At 40.2% G+C, this 19,040-nt stretch overlaps 1 protein-coding gene across 2 annotated transcripts in view; it reads left to right on the forward strand.

Moving 5' to 3' along the window:
- The window catches only part of LOC103751349 (nesprin-1), a 183,654-nt gene that overhangs the window by 66,601 nt on the left and 98,013 nt on the right, over positions 1 to 19,040 (forward strand). For both annotated transcript variants that reach the window (XM_008854738.3, XM_008854739.3), the window contains exon 3: positions 7,866 to 7,927. In XM_008854738.3, coding sequence (XP_008852960.1) covers positions 7,866 to 7,927 — 62 coding nt within the window. The remainder of the gene's footprint in view (positions 1 to 7,865; positions 7,928 to 19,040) is intronic.

Genomic DNA, 19,040 nt, shown 5'->3' on the forward strand with positions numbered 1-19,040 from the left:
TTTCTGTTTGGCACATAATGTTGCATATTTATGAGGTTACATTTTGGTGTATGTAGACATTGGATAATTGTTAATTTAGGGTAATTAGCATATCCATCACCATGAACTTTTATCATTTCCTTATAAGGAGTGCATTCACTCTTCTGTGGTAGGTACTTCTGGATATAATGCACTATTAACTATGTCCGCTCTGCGGTGCTGTAGAACACCAACACTAATGTTGCATATTTATGAGGTTACATTTTGGTGTATGTAGACATTGGATAATTGTTAATTTAGGGTAATTAGCATATCCATCACCATGAACTTTTATCATTTCCTTATAAGGAGTGCATTCACTCTTCTGTGGTAGGTACTTCTGGATATAATGCACTATTAACTATGTCCGCTCTGCGGTGCTGTAGAACACCAACACTCATTCATCCTGTCTAATCATGACCTAGGACTTTTAACCAACCTCTCTGGCCTCTTCGTCCCCTACATTCTCTGGCCTTGGTAGCCACCATGCTCTCCAGTTCTACGAGATCAACTTCTTTAGATTCCACCATGAGATTGAGTTCATGCTGTGTTCGTCTTTCTCTTATTTCATGTGTCATGGTATCCTTGAAGCCCACACTGGTGTATTTTTTTGGCTTGTACTTTGCTTTTGTTTCCTTGTTTACATCTGGGCTCACAGGTGCCTGCTCTGCTCTGCAGTTCACCTGTGATACCAAAGGAAACAAACACCTGGGAGCCTGTAGATTCGAACGTTACACAGATATAAAGCGTTTTGATTACTTCACTATGTAGTGGTTTTCTTTGCAACAATCACAATAGTTGTATCTACAAATAAAGGGAGAAAATGGTATAAGATCAAAATGAAAAATTTGCCAAACAACTTAAATGTATTGTCTTTGTCTAGAACTAGCAGTTATTAAAGAAGCTACAGGTAGGAATTGCTACAGGAAGCTGTCTGCTCCCTCTGGTTCTGTTTATTAATTCTTCCTCTTTAGTGTGACTTGTCTGCTGGGCGTGTATCTCTGTCACTGTACTGTATATGCAATCTTTTCTGCAGATATCTTCAAGACCAGCTGTTTTCAACCTCAGAATCTTTAGGAGTTTAGAAATGTAGCCTGTGACATGTGGCAGCAGTTTGCAGTAACAGAGGAAAGTATTCACATGAAACAGGTTGAAGGGAAAATTATAAACAGCCTTAATGCAGGTCCCTTTTATCCACCAAGTGGCCTGTTTAAGGCATCAAAGCTATTGTGTCCCCTACAGATTAAAGATCACCCATGTGATCAAGTTGTAGCTTGCTCCCTGCAACTAACCTAGGGTACACTGTCTCATGTGTGTCCTTATTAAACCATCCAGGCCTAACTGCCCACCCCAAGAAATGTAATTCTTTACATAATAAAGCATTTTTGCATGTAGATGACTAATATGCTGTATAATTTTCCTGCTCTGAAAATGTCAAGTGGAAAATGTTTCAATAAATGGTTCAGACTATATTTTTGACTAACAATCACCTGAAGTTTATCAATCGTTTTCTTTTTAATTTTATTTATTATTTTTATTTTATGTGTATACATGTATTGCCTGCGTGTAGGTAAGTGCGCTCGTGTTGTGCAATGCCTGCGGAGGTCAGAAGAGGCTGTCGGATCCCCTGGGACTGGAGTTGCAGATAGTTGTTAGCTGCCATGTGGGTGCTGGGATTCGAACCTGGGTTTTCTGCAAGAACAACCAGTGTTCTTAACCACTGAGCCATCTCTCCAGCCCCTCAACTGTATTTTTTATTAATTTAATTTTTATATTACTGAAAGATACTTTTAAGGTTTATAATAGCAGCATAAACCAAATTGCAATCTCAAGACAGATAACACTTTTTTCTAGTCCCTTCCCTTTCTATCACAGAAAGGTCAGATTTGACTGACAGAGTGTCTCAGATAGCATAAACTTTGAATCATGTTGGAAAACATTATATAACTCCTATAAAGCCTTCATCAAAGTTCTTAGCCTTGCTGTATTTGGGCATTTCACAAAAAACAGTGTTATAAAGTAAAAGATTTCTACCCAAATAAGCATGTTGACTGTAGGAATAGTCTAATATGATAAGTGCTCTGGGGCAATAATAATCAAATTGAAATATTGTGACAGTCACAGTAACAGTAAGGGTTCACTCTGATCCATGCCCATGCCTGGGTGTAGATGCACAGTGTGGAGTTTAGGTCAACCCTGTCAACTGGGACACTTCTGACCTCCAGTAGAAACATGGCGATGCTTATGGACATTTTTCCTTACCAGACTAGAGCAGGGTTTCTGCTGCCACCTAAAGGGCAAAGAACAGGGATGCTGTCAAATATCCATATGTCAAGATCGGCCTGCAATGATGACAATTTATCTTGCCCATAGCATCAACCGTGCCAAGGCTAAGAAATGGTAATATAGGAACTGAGATACTTAATTCTTCTCACCCTTTGCTCCTTAGACTTGAAGTGTATCACTGGTATTGCTACATCTTGCTAATGTAATTTTAATGAACTGGGTTCTTTTGATCTAGTTACTGGTTTTACATATGAAAGAAATACAATTCTAGTTCTCAAAGTCTTGAAATAGCCATAAGGAAGAACAATCTGTCTTACTGACATTTGCTTGAAAAAGAATAGAAGTAGTGATTAGAACACTCAGTACACAGTACCCTAAAACTGCTTCCTTCACTTTCGCCCCAAGGGCGCTGCTTTAGGTCCCCATTGATCTTTCCCTCTAGCTTTCCTTGTCAGACTCACGCTAGATCTTCTGCATAGTGTCCTGGATGCCCCATTTCTTAACATGTTTTTTTTCCCTTCATTATTCATTTGATTAGAACATCAAGGGCCCAGGAAATGAATCCAAGCAAGTGAACCTAGGGTCTTTCCACCACAGAATGGAGTGATGGCAGAAAACGAACATACACACAGCACATGTATGTGAAGGGATATCCGTCACATAAGTAAAATAGTTCAGTTAGCCTTTGTTCTATAAGAAATTCTTCTTGGGATTGGAGAGATGGCTCAACGGTTAAGAGCACTGGCTGCCCTTGCAGAGGACCTGGGTTCGATTCCCAGCACCCACATGGCACCTAACAACCATCTGTAGCTCCAGTTATAGGGGATCCGACAACCTCTTCTGACCTCCCTGGGCATTGCATGACATGAGTGCACTTACCTACATGCAGACAATACACTCATACACATAAAATAAAATAAATAAATAAATACAATTAAATTCTTCTAAAACTCTGTGCCTTAAAATAGCCACCATTTGTGATTTCTCATCTATGTGTTTGAGTGTGGAATGACTGCTTAATTATGTCACCTATAGTGGGAAATGAGTTTGCTCCTTGGGATATAACCCTGCAGAGAAAGATTTCTTCCCATGAGGAATATGCAGTCAGGTCAGTCTGGGTACAAGCAAAAAGCATCAGAGGCTTCAGCTGCTGTCCTCCCAGGTTCCCCTGAGGCCAAGTTCACCTGAAGGGTTAGCCAAGATGACTCATCTGGCAGGCAGCTCTGGCTATCAGATACGAAGTCTTAGCTCTTCTTCACATGGATTACTGATGCTTTGTAATAGATTGCTTTTCTGATACAGTAATTTTCAGACAGTCGTCCAGGGCAGTAAGGCAGAAACTGCCCGAAGTCTTAAACCCTGGAATCAGAAGACGTAAAGTCATTCCTGCTGCATTATTTATCACATCAAGCACAATATGAGATCAGAGTTAGAAGAAGAAATCAATTCTACTCTTCATTGGGAGGAAGAACAAAGTCACCTTGCAGAGGTGGAGGATGGGGGCTATAATATTTTGTGTTATAATTTAAAATCTGCTCTCTGGTCACCATTATTTGTATTATTCCTACATGCAAAGTAAGTAAGTCTCCTTTTCAAGGTGCCTAAAGTCTCATCCAGGGCCAAGCTCGGCATCAATCTCTAAGTACTGGATTATGTCATCTACATCTGGTTCATGTACAGACCGTACTCCAGACATAACTCCTCCCCATCCATGGACCTGGAAGCTAAAGAGAGGTTATCTGACCCCCCAACCCTCATCTATCTAGCCTGAGATAGTGAGAAAGAGGCAGGCCATCGCAGTGGGCCTTTCCATTATGAAATGAATGGAGTAGGGTAATAGTAGCAATGCTAATTCATTGTCATTCTGAAATCTACCTGGCACGTGGCCAGGTCCTATAGCCCACAGGTACAATATTCCTGTGTGCATGATTAAAAGTAGCTCTTGGCTGCAGTTGATCATTTCTTAGCCTTCGTCCCATCCATACCACATTGTGGTTTCAAGGTCTTCTATTCATTTTGAACCATTCTGGTTCTGTAGCTTCCTAACACTATTTGGAGTTCATTCTGTGACTGTCCTGCAACATGAAGTTTGAAATAGCTTTAGACATAGATGATGCTGTTTGGGGCAATGCCTTGAAGACTCTTAGAAGCTGGTTTGTCTGGCAAGGTAAAAAACAGTCAAGTAGACAGTACATGAAATCTTTTTGAGTTCTCTCTTTTATTTTCCAGTTTTATTAAATATAATATATAGTATATTAAAATATATAATGTGTATATGTATATATATGTGTTTATATAAACATATATGTGTATATACAGGATGATTTAAAATATGTGTACACTGTGAAATCATTACCAAATAAGAAATAATATACCTATGAATGAATGAAGGAAATCTACCATGGAATAATATTTCATCATAGAAAAAGAAAGAAATTCTGCTATTTGCTATAAGCATGATCTTGAAGGACTACATCAAATAAAATAAGCCAGGCACAGAAAGAAAGAAGCTGTGTGGTATAATTTATAAGGAATCAAAAAATTCAAACTTTTTCTGAGTTCTTAGCAATATGTCCATAGACAGAGCCTTAATTTGTTGTTAACAACTTAGGTTAACTGTTTCTGAAGCTGTTTCTTTGCTCTTCTTTTTTTCAGAAAAGATTAATAATAACCCATCTTGTTTACAATCCACCACAGCCTGGGCCTTCTGGGTGTCTAACTTCTTGAAAAAAAACAAATATTTGCAAGGAGTAATAAAAATACTCAAATGCCAAAGATGCTGATCAAATGTAATGCAAAAACTCTTGTGAATGCACCAATATTTGGTATTTTTAATCTTTTTACCAGACAAGACAATTTCAAACTAAAATATATCTATTTATTTAAAGAATATGTTTTCTTCTCGGTGCTTTCTATATTAAATATAATATTGATTAAAGATAGATACACAGGGTTGGAGAGAGGTGTTAAAAACACTAGCCGATCTTGCAGAGGACCCAGGTTTGGTTCCCAGCACCCATCCACAACTCCAGTTCCTGGGGATTTGATGTAGCTCTTCTGGCAGAGGCACTGCATGACACAGGCACACTTACACACATGCGGGCAAAGCACTCATACACACAAAACAAAAATAATAGATAAAATGTTTTAAAGATGGATGTACCTAGGGATTCACTATTTGAGTCTTTCTAATTTTTCATGATTCTGATAAAATTCATGATGCCTTAGATATATGTGTATACACTGTTTCATAGCTCAGAAATATGTTCTTATAGAAGCATTAGAATTATAAAAAATATATAAAAATATGCATAAAGTAAATGATTATGATATAGAATTTGCATATTTCTCATTATATTCATGTGTAATTAGCATGCTGCTTTGAGCTCTTGTACATTTGCCTACTATTATCTCATCAGTTCATCCCGCGTGGGAGACGAACCTTTCTTCTTGGAGCCTCCTTAGCAAAACTGTCAGTTTCTTTCTTTGGAGAGTAGGGCAATGGGACTCTACAGATGGAAGCCAGGGCCTCGTGTGTGTTGAGCAAGCACAGGCTACACCCCTATTCATCCATGTATTTCTCAAGTGTCTCCTTTGTAGTGATGGGCGAGACAGTGGAGACTCAGTCAGACTGACAGCTTGAGCAAGAATGATCTTGGTGTGAGATGGGAAATTAAAATGGACAGAACTTACAGATTCAGCCTGGGAGTAAGGAAGAGCAAAGAGCCAAAGGTGACCTCTGGATGACTGGCTGAATAATGGGCCTCTCTGCTTCATTAAAGGAAATTAGGATCTGCATATGTGGTTTTTGTCTTTCTGACTTTGGGTTACCCCAATATACTTAATGTCATACTTAATATTATAACACTTAGTAGTATACTTCATGTCTTACTTTCCAGATATAGCCATTTTACATCAGATTTCATGATTTTATTTGTATTCCATTGTGTATGTATACCACATGAATCCTAGCCTATAGTGTATATGTAAATAAGTAGATGTTCGTATGTAAACAGGCATAGTGTGACTCAGTACATAAGAGTACTTATTGTGCAAGGAAGAGGACCTGAGTTCTAATCCCCAGCACCCAGGTCAAAACCTGCTGAGTATTCCCAAAACCCCAGAACTGGGGACCAGAGACATGGGGATACCTGGAGTTTGCTGGCCAACAAGGGAAGCCAAAATGGTGAGCTTAAGGCTCAATGAGAGACCTTGTCTCAGAAAACGAGATGGAGAGTGAGGACACCTGAAAATGAGGTAGAAAAAGACACCCGGCATCCTCTTCAGGCCTCAGCATGCACATACATGGGTGCATACCCACACACAACTACATATACACTACATACATCATACACACACCAAGAATTGAATGAGTTTTTATGTTTATTGTTATGTATAACATAATTAATTAAAATAAATCATATATACATATACATGTCAGTATATGATACATAGAAAGTATTGCCTATTGTAGTAATTGTTTTGTCATGAACTTCAAGGTTAAAACAAAAAATGCATGTTGAAACGCATTGGCTATAATATTGTGCAAGTTTTATGGATCGGTTCAGTTTTTCCGAATTAAAAGGTTATATTATCTATTTTCCTCATTCATTCCTGATCATTGTATTTGACGAGGTTCAAATTCTAGCACACAGTCAGACATTCTGAGATGAAGTCTAGAAAAGTCAGATTTAGAAATGTGACTTTGAGCATCAACCCTCAAAGGGAGAAGAACTGAGATCGTATCTGCTCATCTGCACCTCAACACTAGCTTAGTGTTTTTCAAACAGCTGACACCCAGGGATGTTGGCACAGGGAGCTGAGCTCACTCCTTTCTAAAGGATTAAGCTATATCCACTCTGGCTGCTCGTCATCTCTAAACCTCTAATTCCTCCCTGGACCTTAGACTTCTCCTATATTAGATCTTTCATTGCATAGCAAATTACCACACCCCTAGTAGCTGACAGCCAACCACGTGTCTTTGTCATCTCCACATTTTTGTGAATCATGATTCTGTGAACAGCTCACCAGCATTGGCCCAGCGTCCCCCAGGCTGCAGGGTGTCTGCTGGGCTGCATTCTCATCCAGAGTCTCTTCTAAGGACAACTTCAACACTTCTTCGCCTTCTTAGCACAATTCCCTCTCTTGTATCTGTAAGCCTGGAGGTCCAACGTCTCACTGACTGTTGGCTCCAATCCTAAAGGGGACCTGCAGCTCCCTGCCACTGCCCTACTTCATAGACAGTCCGCAGGATGGCTGTTGGGTCTCCAAGGACTGTAGGAGAATCCCTCGCTCCAATCACCAACTTAAAGTAACACCTAGGGGTTGATGCCCCACCACTTTGTCATAGCTTGTTAGTTAGAAGGAAGTCATGGGTTCTGCCTACACTAAAATGTGAGAGCATCAGGAGGCAGTCATGTATATAAATAGCTTTCTCTCAATAAAAATAATAAATATTAAAAAATAATTTCATGATCATTTCTAGAACTGTATAACCTAACATCTCATGATTTAACTTTATAATTTATCATATTATCTAAAAATATTTGTTTTCCTTCTAGATGAGCAAGAGATTGTACAGAAACGCACTTTCACAAAATGGATCAACTCTCATCTGGCCAAGGTAAAGGAAACTTCCCAGAGTTTGAGGTTCATGTTACTGGAGACAATAAATCATTAGGAGCACATTCCAAAGGAAGGCAGCTGCTGCTACCTTGCCACTACTGATCAGTGAGTGATGTTGGTGGTCCTGTGGCTGGTTTAGCTGTCACCTGTGTGGTATTTGTCAACTGCCTCTGTGAGCTGATATCTGGTCAAGAGAAGCTATTTTATGCCATTTCTATGGATCTTGATGAAATCCACACAGTTATCACTTTTGCAATACTGTGTGTCATAGCTAAAGGAAAACATGATGGATTTTTGTTTGGGTGTGTTACTCCAGTTAGAACAGAAAGAAGCAGTAAATGGTCTGTACTGTGCAAGCAGCTTTAACTAAGGAGATGCTGACTGTTGTCCCCTTCAGTGCTTTGCTGAAAAAGTAGCCATGGTAGAAGGACACTAAGATGAATCATCCAAGATTAATTCTATTAGGTTGTTAGGTGACTGTGACCACATGTGGTAATGTCTTTGAATGTCAAATACTAATATAAAATAAACTTTGATCTTATTACATCAAACAACATGAATCCTCAATGCTGCTGATTGAAAAAATTATAAACAACCAAGAAGCATCACAGTTTTTTAAAAGAGCTTTGATAGTCAGCTGTCTGAATTTAATTAATGATCCATCTGTGGAGAGTGGTACCTGGAGTGTGTAAAGCTGAACCCCATGGAAAGCTCTTACTTAGAGACTCCCCCTGTTACAGTTTGAATCTGGAATGTTCTTCAAAGGACAAAGGGTGGAGAGTTTAAAATGTGGGATGTAGTGACAGATCTTCTGGTCATTGAAGCTATGCCCAGGGGATTGTGAGACCCCAGTCCTTTTCTCTTTCTCTCTGACTCATCCTGGCCATGAGTGCAGTGACCATGTGCTCCCCCTACCCTGATGATGTACAGTGCAGCCACAGGCCTTGTTACAGTTTGAATCTGGAATGTTCTTCAAAGGACCAAGGGTGGAGAGTTTAAAATGTGGGATGTAGTGACAGATCTTCTGGTCAGTGACCATGTGCTCCCCCTACCCTGATGATGTACAGTGCAGCCACAGGCCCGAAGCAATGGGGCCAGTCCACCATGGACAGAAACCTTCAAGGCTGTGAGCTAAAATGAAACATTTCTCTTTCTACGCTGATTATCTCGGGCATTTGCCATAGGAAGAGCTGTGCCCAGAATCTGTCCTGTAAAAGGGCAGTGAGTGCGACAGGCCCGCGGACCTTAGGACTCACTTTTCAAGCCTTGGTCAGGGCCAACAATTCTCTATTCATATTATAGAGCTATAGCTGTAAATGTTGGGAAAGATGTTTTTCCCCCAAATAAGCATAGAGTTATTGTGTTTTCAACTGTAAAAAGGCTTCATGCTAATTGTAAATTGTACTGATAAGTAACCTCTTATGGAGGCTGGAGATATGGTTCAGCGGTTCCTCTTACAGAGGATCCTTTGGTTCCCATCACCCACACGACAGGTAACTACTGTTGGTAACTCCAGTTCAAGGGGACCCGAGGCCCTCTTCTGGCCTCCACTGGGATTGCATACATTTTACCACATGTATACTTCATGCAGGCAAACACTCAAACATATGAAATAAAAATAAATAAAAAATTTTGAAAAGAAACTCTTCCAAGAGTAAAGAAAGTGAAAATCACCTTAAATTATAGTTACACATACTGATGGTGTAGACATTGGCTGCCATTTTCCTACATAAAGTCAAATATGGCTCATGCCATTGGTTTTCTGGATACTGTTCTAGAAGCTTCTATTTTGCTCATTATACCTTTCTGCAGCTATGTAAAAATATCAGTGGCTCCATAGATTTAATTATATTTACTTTCCATGAGTTACCCATTTGCTTATGGATGTTCACGTAGGTGGTTCCCAGATGTTTAATACTATAGACAATTCTTCTTTGTATACTTGTGTGATTTCTACTCTTTGGAGAAATTTCTAAAAGTGGTTTATAGTCTGTAGGCATGCAGAATTATGACTTTACCATGTACCAAGAGTCCATCGGCAGGTTTGTGTTTGTGTTTGCTTCATCATTGTGTTAGGCTGCTTTGCATACTCATATGGTAGCTGGTTATTGTGGTTATTAGATGAGGCTCTAGCTTTGTGACCTAGTCATACTAGTTCCTGTGTGAAATCTAAACCTTACAGTTTAGATTTATAGTGCAAATCTCCCTCATTCACAAAGGCATATCTGATCACATGTGAAAAACTGAGCCTGTCCACTAGCAAATGCTCCAAGAATGGCCCCAGTTACCCCTGCGCCCCGTTCTGGTGCCCATCCCCTAGCCTTCCCAGGTATTCCTGCCTCTGCTGTGTGCTGGGATCCAGACTTCCACAGCAGAGCTATTTAGCATATCTGAATTATTTGGACTCTTTCATGTCTCGCTTTCCCAATAACAATGGGAAGGTATGTAGACATCATAAAATTTTTAAGGTATATGCTACTAGCCCTGAGTCAGAAATGCCTGGAGGATAATTTCTTTTTCCGACTCACTTATATTTGGAAAATATACTGGAATTCTCTGCTGTGGAAATTGATAATTTAAGATTGCCTGAGTTAATATTTATGACTACACCTGACGCATCAACTGATCTCATAACCACCTATCCATCGCTCCCTCTTCCTTTGTTTAACCAGCATTGTCCTGATCCGAGGTCCTGTTGCCAGCCAGCCCTTTCCCTTTCTCATTCCTCCCACCTCTCTCCTGCTGCTGAGTCACTTGTTTAACCAGCATTGTCCTGATCCGAGGTCCTGTTGCCAGCCCTTTCCCTTTCTCATTCCTCCCACCTCTCTCCTGCTGCTGAGTCACCCCTGTCTCCTCTGCCGGTACACCTCCACCCAGCTCCAGCTCCCTCCCCATCCAGATCATTATTCCCACTTTTTACGTTTTTCTTTTTCTTTTTTTTTGGTCTTTTTGAGACAGGGTCTCCCTGTAGCCCCAGCTGCCCTGGAACTCACTATGTAGAAGAAACTTGATGTCTTTACTTCCAGAGCTTTGAAGTCCTTTTCACTCTTCTGTTTTGCCTACAAAATGGTCAAGGCAGCTGGTTTCCCCTGTAGCTAAGAACATTGTGTCCCATGAATTCAGCCATAATTGCTGTGGGTTTTGAGTGGACCTAGTGTCTTGCATTGTGGGTCAGGTTGAGTCTGGTTCTGTATGTGCATGGCTTGATCTTTTCTGTCTGGCGGTTACTTTGTTTACTTTCCGAGTTGAATTTAGACTCTGTATGAGTCTGTATAAGAAGCTATAACAAAAGACCAGAAGCCAAGTGGCTTAAATAATGAGCATTCATATATGACAATAGAAACTAGGAAGTCCAAGATCAAATGCCACAGATTCAGTTTTGTTATGAAGGCCTTTCTGGCTTCTCTTGGCCCCTCAAATGGCCGGAAGAGAAAGAGCTCTGGTCTTTCTTCTTCATGTCAAGGTGTCTCGATCTCATCACAGAGGCCCACCTTGCGACTACCTAAACCTAATTACTAGACAAAAGCCCTGCCTCTAAATACCATCCCAACCAGGGGTAAGAGCTTCGCCATACAGACTTAGAGAGCCCCCAAACATTTAATTTATGATAGGCCCCAAGTTTAGTCTCAAGTCCAACTTGAAGCAAATGAGAATTTCTGTTGCATTTCTAATACAGATTTGGGAACTCAGCCATGGGGCTAGTAACTATCATGTCCTTGTTGTCCTTTCTAGGCTGATATTTCCTTGTGTGACAGACAATTTAAAAGAGCTAAGTTGTAATCCTTTATTGTGCCCCACCCCCACCACTTCCTGCAGTTTTCTGTTGCTAATTACCAGTGAAAGTAAGAAAGATGACTCATGTCAAAAATATTGTTTTTCTTTGCTGGTAGTCTAGATGCTAGTTTTAAATGCTCCATGAAAGGCCAGGTCATTATTTCCCTGTGAACAGGAAAGGAGGAGAGTGCTGAGTTAGGCTGAAAAGAAATTAGCTTACTTCTAAAATGCAGCTTGTAAATATTTTACAGGATCTTTGTTGTCTAAGAACTTAGGCACAACAGTCATAGGAATAATTGTAGATTTAAGCCACAGTGATGAATTCTAAATTCTGTGATAATTTCTTACTATCTTTAATGTTTAAACAAACTATAAATAATAAAAAAAATTAAAGACTAATTTGAGAACTTCTGTATTTGGAAAAAAATCTACTTTTTCAAAATCATCTTTGAAAATTGACAGTTTCCAAAGTCAAATTTAAAAACAGGCCATGGCAGGTTAAAGAACTGAAATAGAGAGTTGAGATGTGAATATTGGTTCCTCAGGTTCAGGTGCATGGGGACCTACTCACAGAGATGCTCATAAATGTTAATTTTGAGGCTATTTGTGCATGTGTGTGTGCATGTGTCTGTATGTGTACAGGTGTGTGTGGAAACCAGAAGTTGATGTCAGCTTGTCTTCCTCAATCAATATCTTATTTTTGTTATTGAATTTTTGTAATTTTCATATAATTTGATGTTATTTAGATCCCCTACCTACCCACACTTCTGCTTACTGCCTTCCACCCAATTTAATATACTCTAATATGTGTGTGTGTGTGTGTGTGTGTGTGTGTGTGTGCTTATAGCCTCTAATTTGTGTCCACTGGAGCCTGGTTAACCTACCAAGAGTCATAACCTTGAAGGAAACTGACTTTCCTCCTCCCAGCAACCATTGGTTGTCAGTAGTTTCCTAGATTTCGTTGAGATTTCATATCCACTTCCCCACATCTATGCTGGGATGTTGTCTGGCTTGAGTTTGCATGGGACTTGTGCAAGCTATCACCATTGCTGTGAGTTTGTATGAGTAACTGACCACTGCCTGGAAAACTGTTTCCTTGTGATCATCCACCACCTCTGGCTCTTACAATCTTTCTGGCCCTTTTGCCCAATGACCCCTGAGCCTTTGGAGGCAGAAGTTTGATATAATGTCATATTCAGATATAAGTACTCTGCAACGTCTTGTTTTTTTGCACATTGGTTAAATGTAACTTGTGTTAAGCAGCATCTGCTGCATAAGGAAGCTTCTCTAGTAAAAAATGAAAGATATATTCATTAATCTACGGGTATAACAATAAGTCTTTGGAGTCGGTTCAATACTATAGCTATTTAGTAGGAAACTGGTATTAGACTCTTCTCCTATGTCCTTGTGAACTGGCTAGCCTCAGGTTCCTAGGCACGATATCAGTGTCAGGTACGTGCTCCATCCTATGAAGTGAACTTTAAATGCAATTAGAAAGTGGTTGGTTACTCCCATAATATTTGTGCCACTATTGCACCAGTGGGCGTTTCTTCCCAGTCCAGTTGTTGTTATAGTTCACAGGATTCACAGCTGGGTAAAGTTGATGATCATTCCTTCTGGCAGCATGCGTAGCACCTTCCAGCACTATGACTGCTAGCCAGTAGAGATGAGGCTTTGGAGTCAGCACCAGGTTGATTTTTCCTTGCTTGTTCTACAGCTCATGTGTGTGGTATCTTCAGTAATAGAGGCTTACCATGAATTTCTAGGGGGGTAACCAAGAGCAGGGTAATGTCCTGTTTAAGGGTCTATGGGATACCTAGTCAACAGCTTCAAGATAGAAAGTCCAGCCAGGCATGGTGGTGCACACCTTTAATCCCAGCACTCGGGAGGCAGAGGCAGGCAGATATCTGTGAGTTCAAGGCCTGTCTGGCCTACATAGTGAGTTCCAGACCAGCTGGGGCTACAGGGAGACCCTGTCTCAAAAAGACCCAAACAAAACAAAACAAAAAGATAGGAAGTCCATTTCTGGCACTGGGGTCTTATTCTGTTAGCCTGCGGTGTCTAGTAAGGACCATGTCCCCTGTTACAGGGTAACTCCTTTTAGTCTCTTTTTTAATATATATGTCTGTACTTAAAGAAGCTTCTTTAAGACGGTTTCCATGTGGCTTTTTCTAAAGGCCTTTAGTGGCAGCTGTCCCTCCCCACACTCCTCCTTTTCCCTGCCCTCCCATTTCCCACCCCATATAACCATTCCGACTGTATTATACCCCTTCCCCGTTTATATCACTGCATTCTCCCCTCCTGCTAGAAAGCCTCTCCTGTCTCTGTGACCATTTGTTTCTTCTCTGAATTTTCAAACTGAATCACGTGTATCTAGGATTTCAGTGCTAGCATCCAGCTGTGAGAGAGAACACGCAACATTTGTCTTTCTGGGCCTGGCTTCCCTCACTCGGGATGATTGTTTCCAGTTCCATCCATTTACCTGCGAATTTCATAATTTTGTTCCTTTAAGAGCTGAATAATATTCCATTGTGTCTATGTACCACACCTTCATTATTCATTGATCAGTTGATGGACATCTAGGTTGTTACCAATTTCTGGCTATTACTTAAAAAGCAGCAATGAAAATGGATGAACCAGAATTCCTTTCATAAGGTATAGAGTGTCTTGAGTTTATGCCCAAGGGTGGTATGCTGGGTCATATTTCCAGCTTTTTGAGGAATCTCCACAGTTATTTCCATAGTGGCAGCACCAGTTTGCACTGCCACCAGCAGTGGTTAAGAGCTCCCCTTCCTCCTCATCCTTGCCAGCTTTTGTTGTTTGATTTTGGATCTTGGCCATTCTGAGTGGGGTGAGATGAAATCTCAAAGTGGTTTTAATTTGCATTGCCCTGATGACTAAAGATGTTGAACATGTAAAAAGTATTTTTCAGCCATTTGTGTTTCATCTACAGAGAACTTCCTGTTCACCTACCTGCCTTCATTTTAAATTGGGTTGCTTGGGTTTTTGTTTTTGGTGTTTAGGGTTTTTTGTTGTTGGTTTTTTTTTTTGTTTGTTTGTTTTGAGGATTTTGTATAGTCTAGATACTAACCCTCTGTCAAAGGTATAGCTGGCAATTTTTCCCCAGTATGTGGGTTGCCTCTTCACTTGAATGATGGTAGCCTTTTTCATACAGAACTTTTTAGTTTTATGAAGTGCCATTTGTAAATTGTTGGACATAATGCCCACTCTACAGGAGTCCTGTTCAGAAAGTCCTTTTTTTTGAGGATTTTGTATAGTCTAGATACTAACCCTCTGTCAAAGGTATAGCTGGCAATTTTTCCCCAGTATGTGGGTTGCCTCTTCACTTGAATGATGGTAGCCTTTTTCATACAGAACTTTTTAGTTTTATGAAGTCCCATTTGTAAATTGTTGGACATAATGCCCACTCTACAGGAGTCCTGTTCAGAAAGTCCTGTCCTGTGCCTGTAAGTTCCAATGTATTTCCCACTCTTTCCTCTGTCTGATTCAAGGTATCAGTTCTTATGCTGAGGTCCTTGATCCATTTGGAGTTGAGTTTTGTACATGGTGAGAGGGATCTGGGTTCATGCTTCTACATGTTGCTATCCAGTTTGACTAGCACCATTCGTTGAACATGCTTTCTCCAGTGTGTATCTGGAGAAATACAGTGGCTCCTTTATTTAAAAAAATGCTATGGCTGTAAATGTGTGGATTTAAATCTGGGTCTTCAATTCTGTTCCACTGATCAATGTATCTGTTTTTATGCCAGTACCATGCTGTTTGTATTACTATAGCTCTGTAGTACAATTGAGATGAAGGATGGTAATTCTTCCAATGGTTCTTTTATTGTTCATTATTATTTTGGTTATCCTGGGCTTTTTGTGTTTCCGTGTGATATTTCTCAATTTCAGTGAAGAACTTGTTGGAGTTTTAATAGTCATTGTATTGAATTTATAGATTGCTTTTGGTAGGCTGGCCATTTTTACAATATTAATCTTACAGATCAATGAACATGGGAGGTCTTTCCATCTTCTGGGATCTTCTTCAACTTCTTTCTTAAATATCTTAAAATTTTTAATTCTACAAGTCCTCCACTTCCTTGGTTAAATTTATTCCAAGGCACTTAATGAATTTTGAGGCTATTGTGAATGGGATCATTACCCTGATTTCTTTCTTGGTATGTTGGTTGTTGGTATATAGAAAGGCTACTGATTTGGGGGTGTCAATTTTATATCCTCCTACTTTGTTGAATACATTTATCAGCTCTAGGAATTTTCCAGTGAAGTCATCAGGGCCTTCTATGTATAGATCGTATCATCTGCAAATCAGGGCATTCTGACTTTTCCTTTTTCAGTTTGTATCTGCTTTCTTACCCTCATCTGTCCTACTGCCCTAGCTAAGACTTCAGGTTCTACAATGAACAGGAATGAAGAGAGTGGACATCCTTGTCCGGAGAGAGTGGACGTCCTTGTCCAGAGAGGGTGGACGTCCATCCTTGTCCTGTTCCTGGTTTTAATAGGAATGCTTTTTGAGTTTTTCTCCATTTAGTATGATGTTGGCTGTGAGCTTATGGTATAGCCTTTATTATTATATTGAGATATGTTCCTTGTATCCCTAGATTCTCCATGACTTTTATCATAAATGGATGTTGGATTTTGTCAAAGATATTTTCTGCATCTAATGAGATGATCATGTGATTTCTGTCCCTGAGTCTGTTTATGTGGTGGAGTTCATATTATGTACGGTGAACCATCCTTGCCTCCCTGGGATGATGCCAACTTTATCTTGGTGAATAATCTTTTTGATTTGTTCCTACATTCAGCTTGTGAGTATTTTACTGAGAATTTTTGCACCCATGTTCATCAGAAAGAATGGTGTATAATTTTATTTTTTTTGTTGGGTCTTTGTCTGGTTTAGATATTAGAGTAACAATGACTTCATAGAAAGAATTCAGCAGCACTCCTTCATTTTCTATTTTATGGACTAATTTGTGGAGTACTGGGATTAGTTCTTTGAAGATTTGGTAGAATTTTGCACTTTATCTGGTCCTGAGCTCTTTTTAGTTGGGAAATTTTTAATTACTGCATATACCTTATTGCTTGTTAAAATGTTGTCTGTGTTTAAATTATTTATATCATTCTGATTTAATTGTGGTAGGCTGTACATATCTAGAAATTCATCCATTTCTTTTAGATTTTCTTATTCCGACATTTGGGTAAAGGCTTGTGACTCTTGTTAGTCTTTTTAAAGAAACAGCTCTTCATTTCACTCATGCTTCCTATAGTTTCTTTTGTTTCTATTTCGTCAATTTCATTTATCTCTTCCCATCTACTCCTTTTAAGTGTTGTTTGTTCTTGGTTTCCTAGGTTTTCGGGTGCATCATTTATTTATATGAGATGCTTCTGATTTTCTGGTGTAGGCACCTAATGCTAAAAATTTTCCTCTTAGGACTGTCTTCGCTGCATCGCAAAGGTTTTGGTATGTTTTGTTTTCAATTTCATTTTCTTGATTTCACCAATGATCCACTTTTCATTCAGTACTGTGTTGTTTAGCTTCTGTGAGTTTGTATCATTTTCCCTATTTTTAACTGAGTTATTGTGCATTTCATATAATACATCTTAGTCAAATTTAGACTCCCTTCCTCCTCTTCCCACCCCCCACACCTCACATTAGATTTAAGGTATTCTGGTATATATGTTAAATTCTCTCTAGTCAAGGATTTGCATCCAGATGTCAAGTTCATCCGCTGGAGTCTAGTCAACCCATCTAGAGTCACTCCTATAGAGAAGATCTCTCCATTACCCCTCAGTAATCATTTGCTAACAGTTCCTTAGCTAGGGTTGGGGCCTGCACTCAGTTTACCTTTTCTTCAGAGATTCTGTCTCTTTATTGAATCCTAATTTCATGTTTTGAATTGTATTAATTATTTCATTCAACTGTGTTTTCACAGTCTTCATTCAGTCTTTTATTCATATTCTCTTTGGGTTCCTTGAGCCCATTTATAATTGCTATTTTGAAATATTTGTCTTGTACATCCACTAGATTGTTATTCTTAGGAAACATTACAATGGAGCACTGATTTCTGTAGTAGACTTATTATCTTGGTCACTCATGTTGTTTGCTTTTCTTTTTGAGGAGACCTAGGCATCTGGACCTGTGTGGTGGTGTTTCTTGGTATGGGTCAGGGATCTTGGTCTAGGTCCTTCTTGGATGTCTGCTTTGTATTTTTGCTGTTTCTCCAACTTGTTGTGTTATGGCCCAGCTAACCCAATTAAGTAGCCCTTGGTGTTCATTTTGGGGGACACTTTAACTTGATTTGCAAATGGGGTGAAAGAGATGGTCTCAGTTTGGCTAGAGATAGGTGAAACTTTTGACATGCGATTCCAGAATTGACTCTACAGGATCCTGGGTCAGCAGAGTGGGATGGGGCCTAGTAGGTGAACAGGTTAGCTGGTAGACTAGACTGGGAGCTTACAGATCTGGGGTGCTCAGTGCTCAGATGGTGGTGGTGCTAGGGAGTCTCAGGAATAGAACTCAGAACCAACCACAAGTCTGGAGCAGGGAGGTGAGTTGCGCCGATTCGGGATGGGAGAAGATGCCCATGACCTGAGGATGCCTGAGAGCTAAATTGAGAGCCCTGGGGAGTCTCGGGAATGGAGCTCAGGGCCAACCATAAGTCTGGGGCAGGGAAGGATCCTGGTAACCCAAGCTGGCCTGAGGACTGAGATAGGTAAGGGAACTCAAGCCAAGACTGAAGGGGTGTGCAGATCAAGGACTGGAATGGATGTCTGTGACCCGAGGAAGCCTGACAGCTAAGAATACAGAACCCTAGGGAGTCTGCACTATTTATTTTTATTTCGTGTGTATGAGTGTGTTGCCTACACCCGTGTCATGCAGTGCCCATGGAGGCAGGGCAGGGAAGGATCCTGGTAACCCAAGCTGGCCTCAGGACTGAGATAGGTAAGGGAACTCAAGCCAAAACTGAAGGGGTGTGCAGATCAAGGACTAAAATGGATGTCTGTGACCCGAGGAAGCCTGACAGCTAAGAATACAGAACCCTAGGGAGTCTGCACTATTTATTTTTATTTTGTGTGTATGAGTGTGTTGCCTACACCCGTGTCATGCAGTGCCCATGGAGGTCAGAATAGGGCAGCAGGTCCCCTGCAACTGGAGTTACAGATGTTTGTTAGCCACCATGTGGGGTGCTGGGAATCAAACCCAGGTCCTCTGCAAGGGCAGTCAGGGGTCTTAGCCACTAAGCTATCTCTCCAGCCCCCTCTAGCCTTTTAAGTATTAAGAAATCCTGGGGCTGGAGAGATGGCTCAGCAGTTAAGAGC

This window comes from Nannospalax galili, unplaced genomic scaffold (assembly GCF_000622305.1).
Source record: "Nannospalax galili isolate Female #2095 unplaced genomic scaffold, S.galili_v1.0 scaffold1087, whole genome shotgun sequence".
Taxonomy (NCBI): Eukaryota; Metazoa; Chordata; class Mammalia; order Rodentia; family Spalacidae; genus Nannospalax; species Nannospalax galili.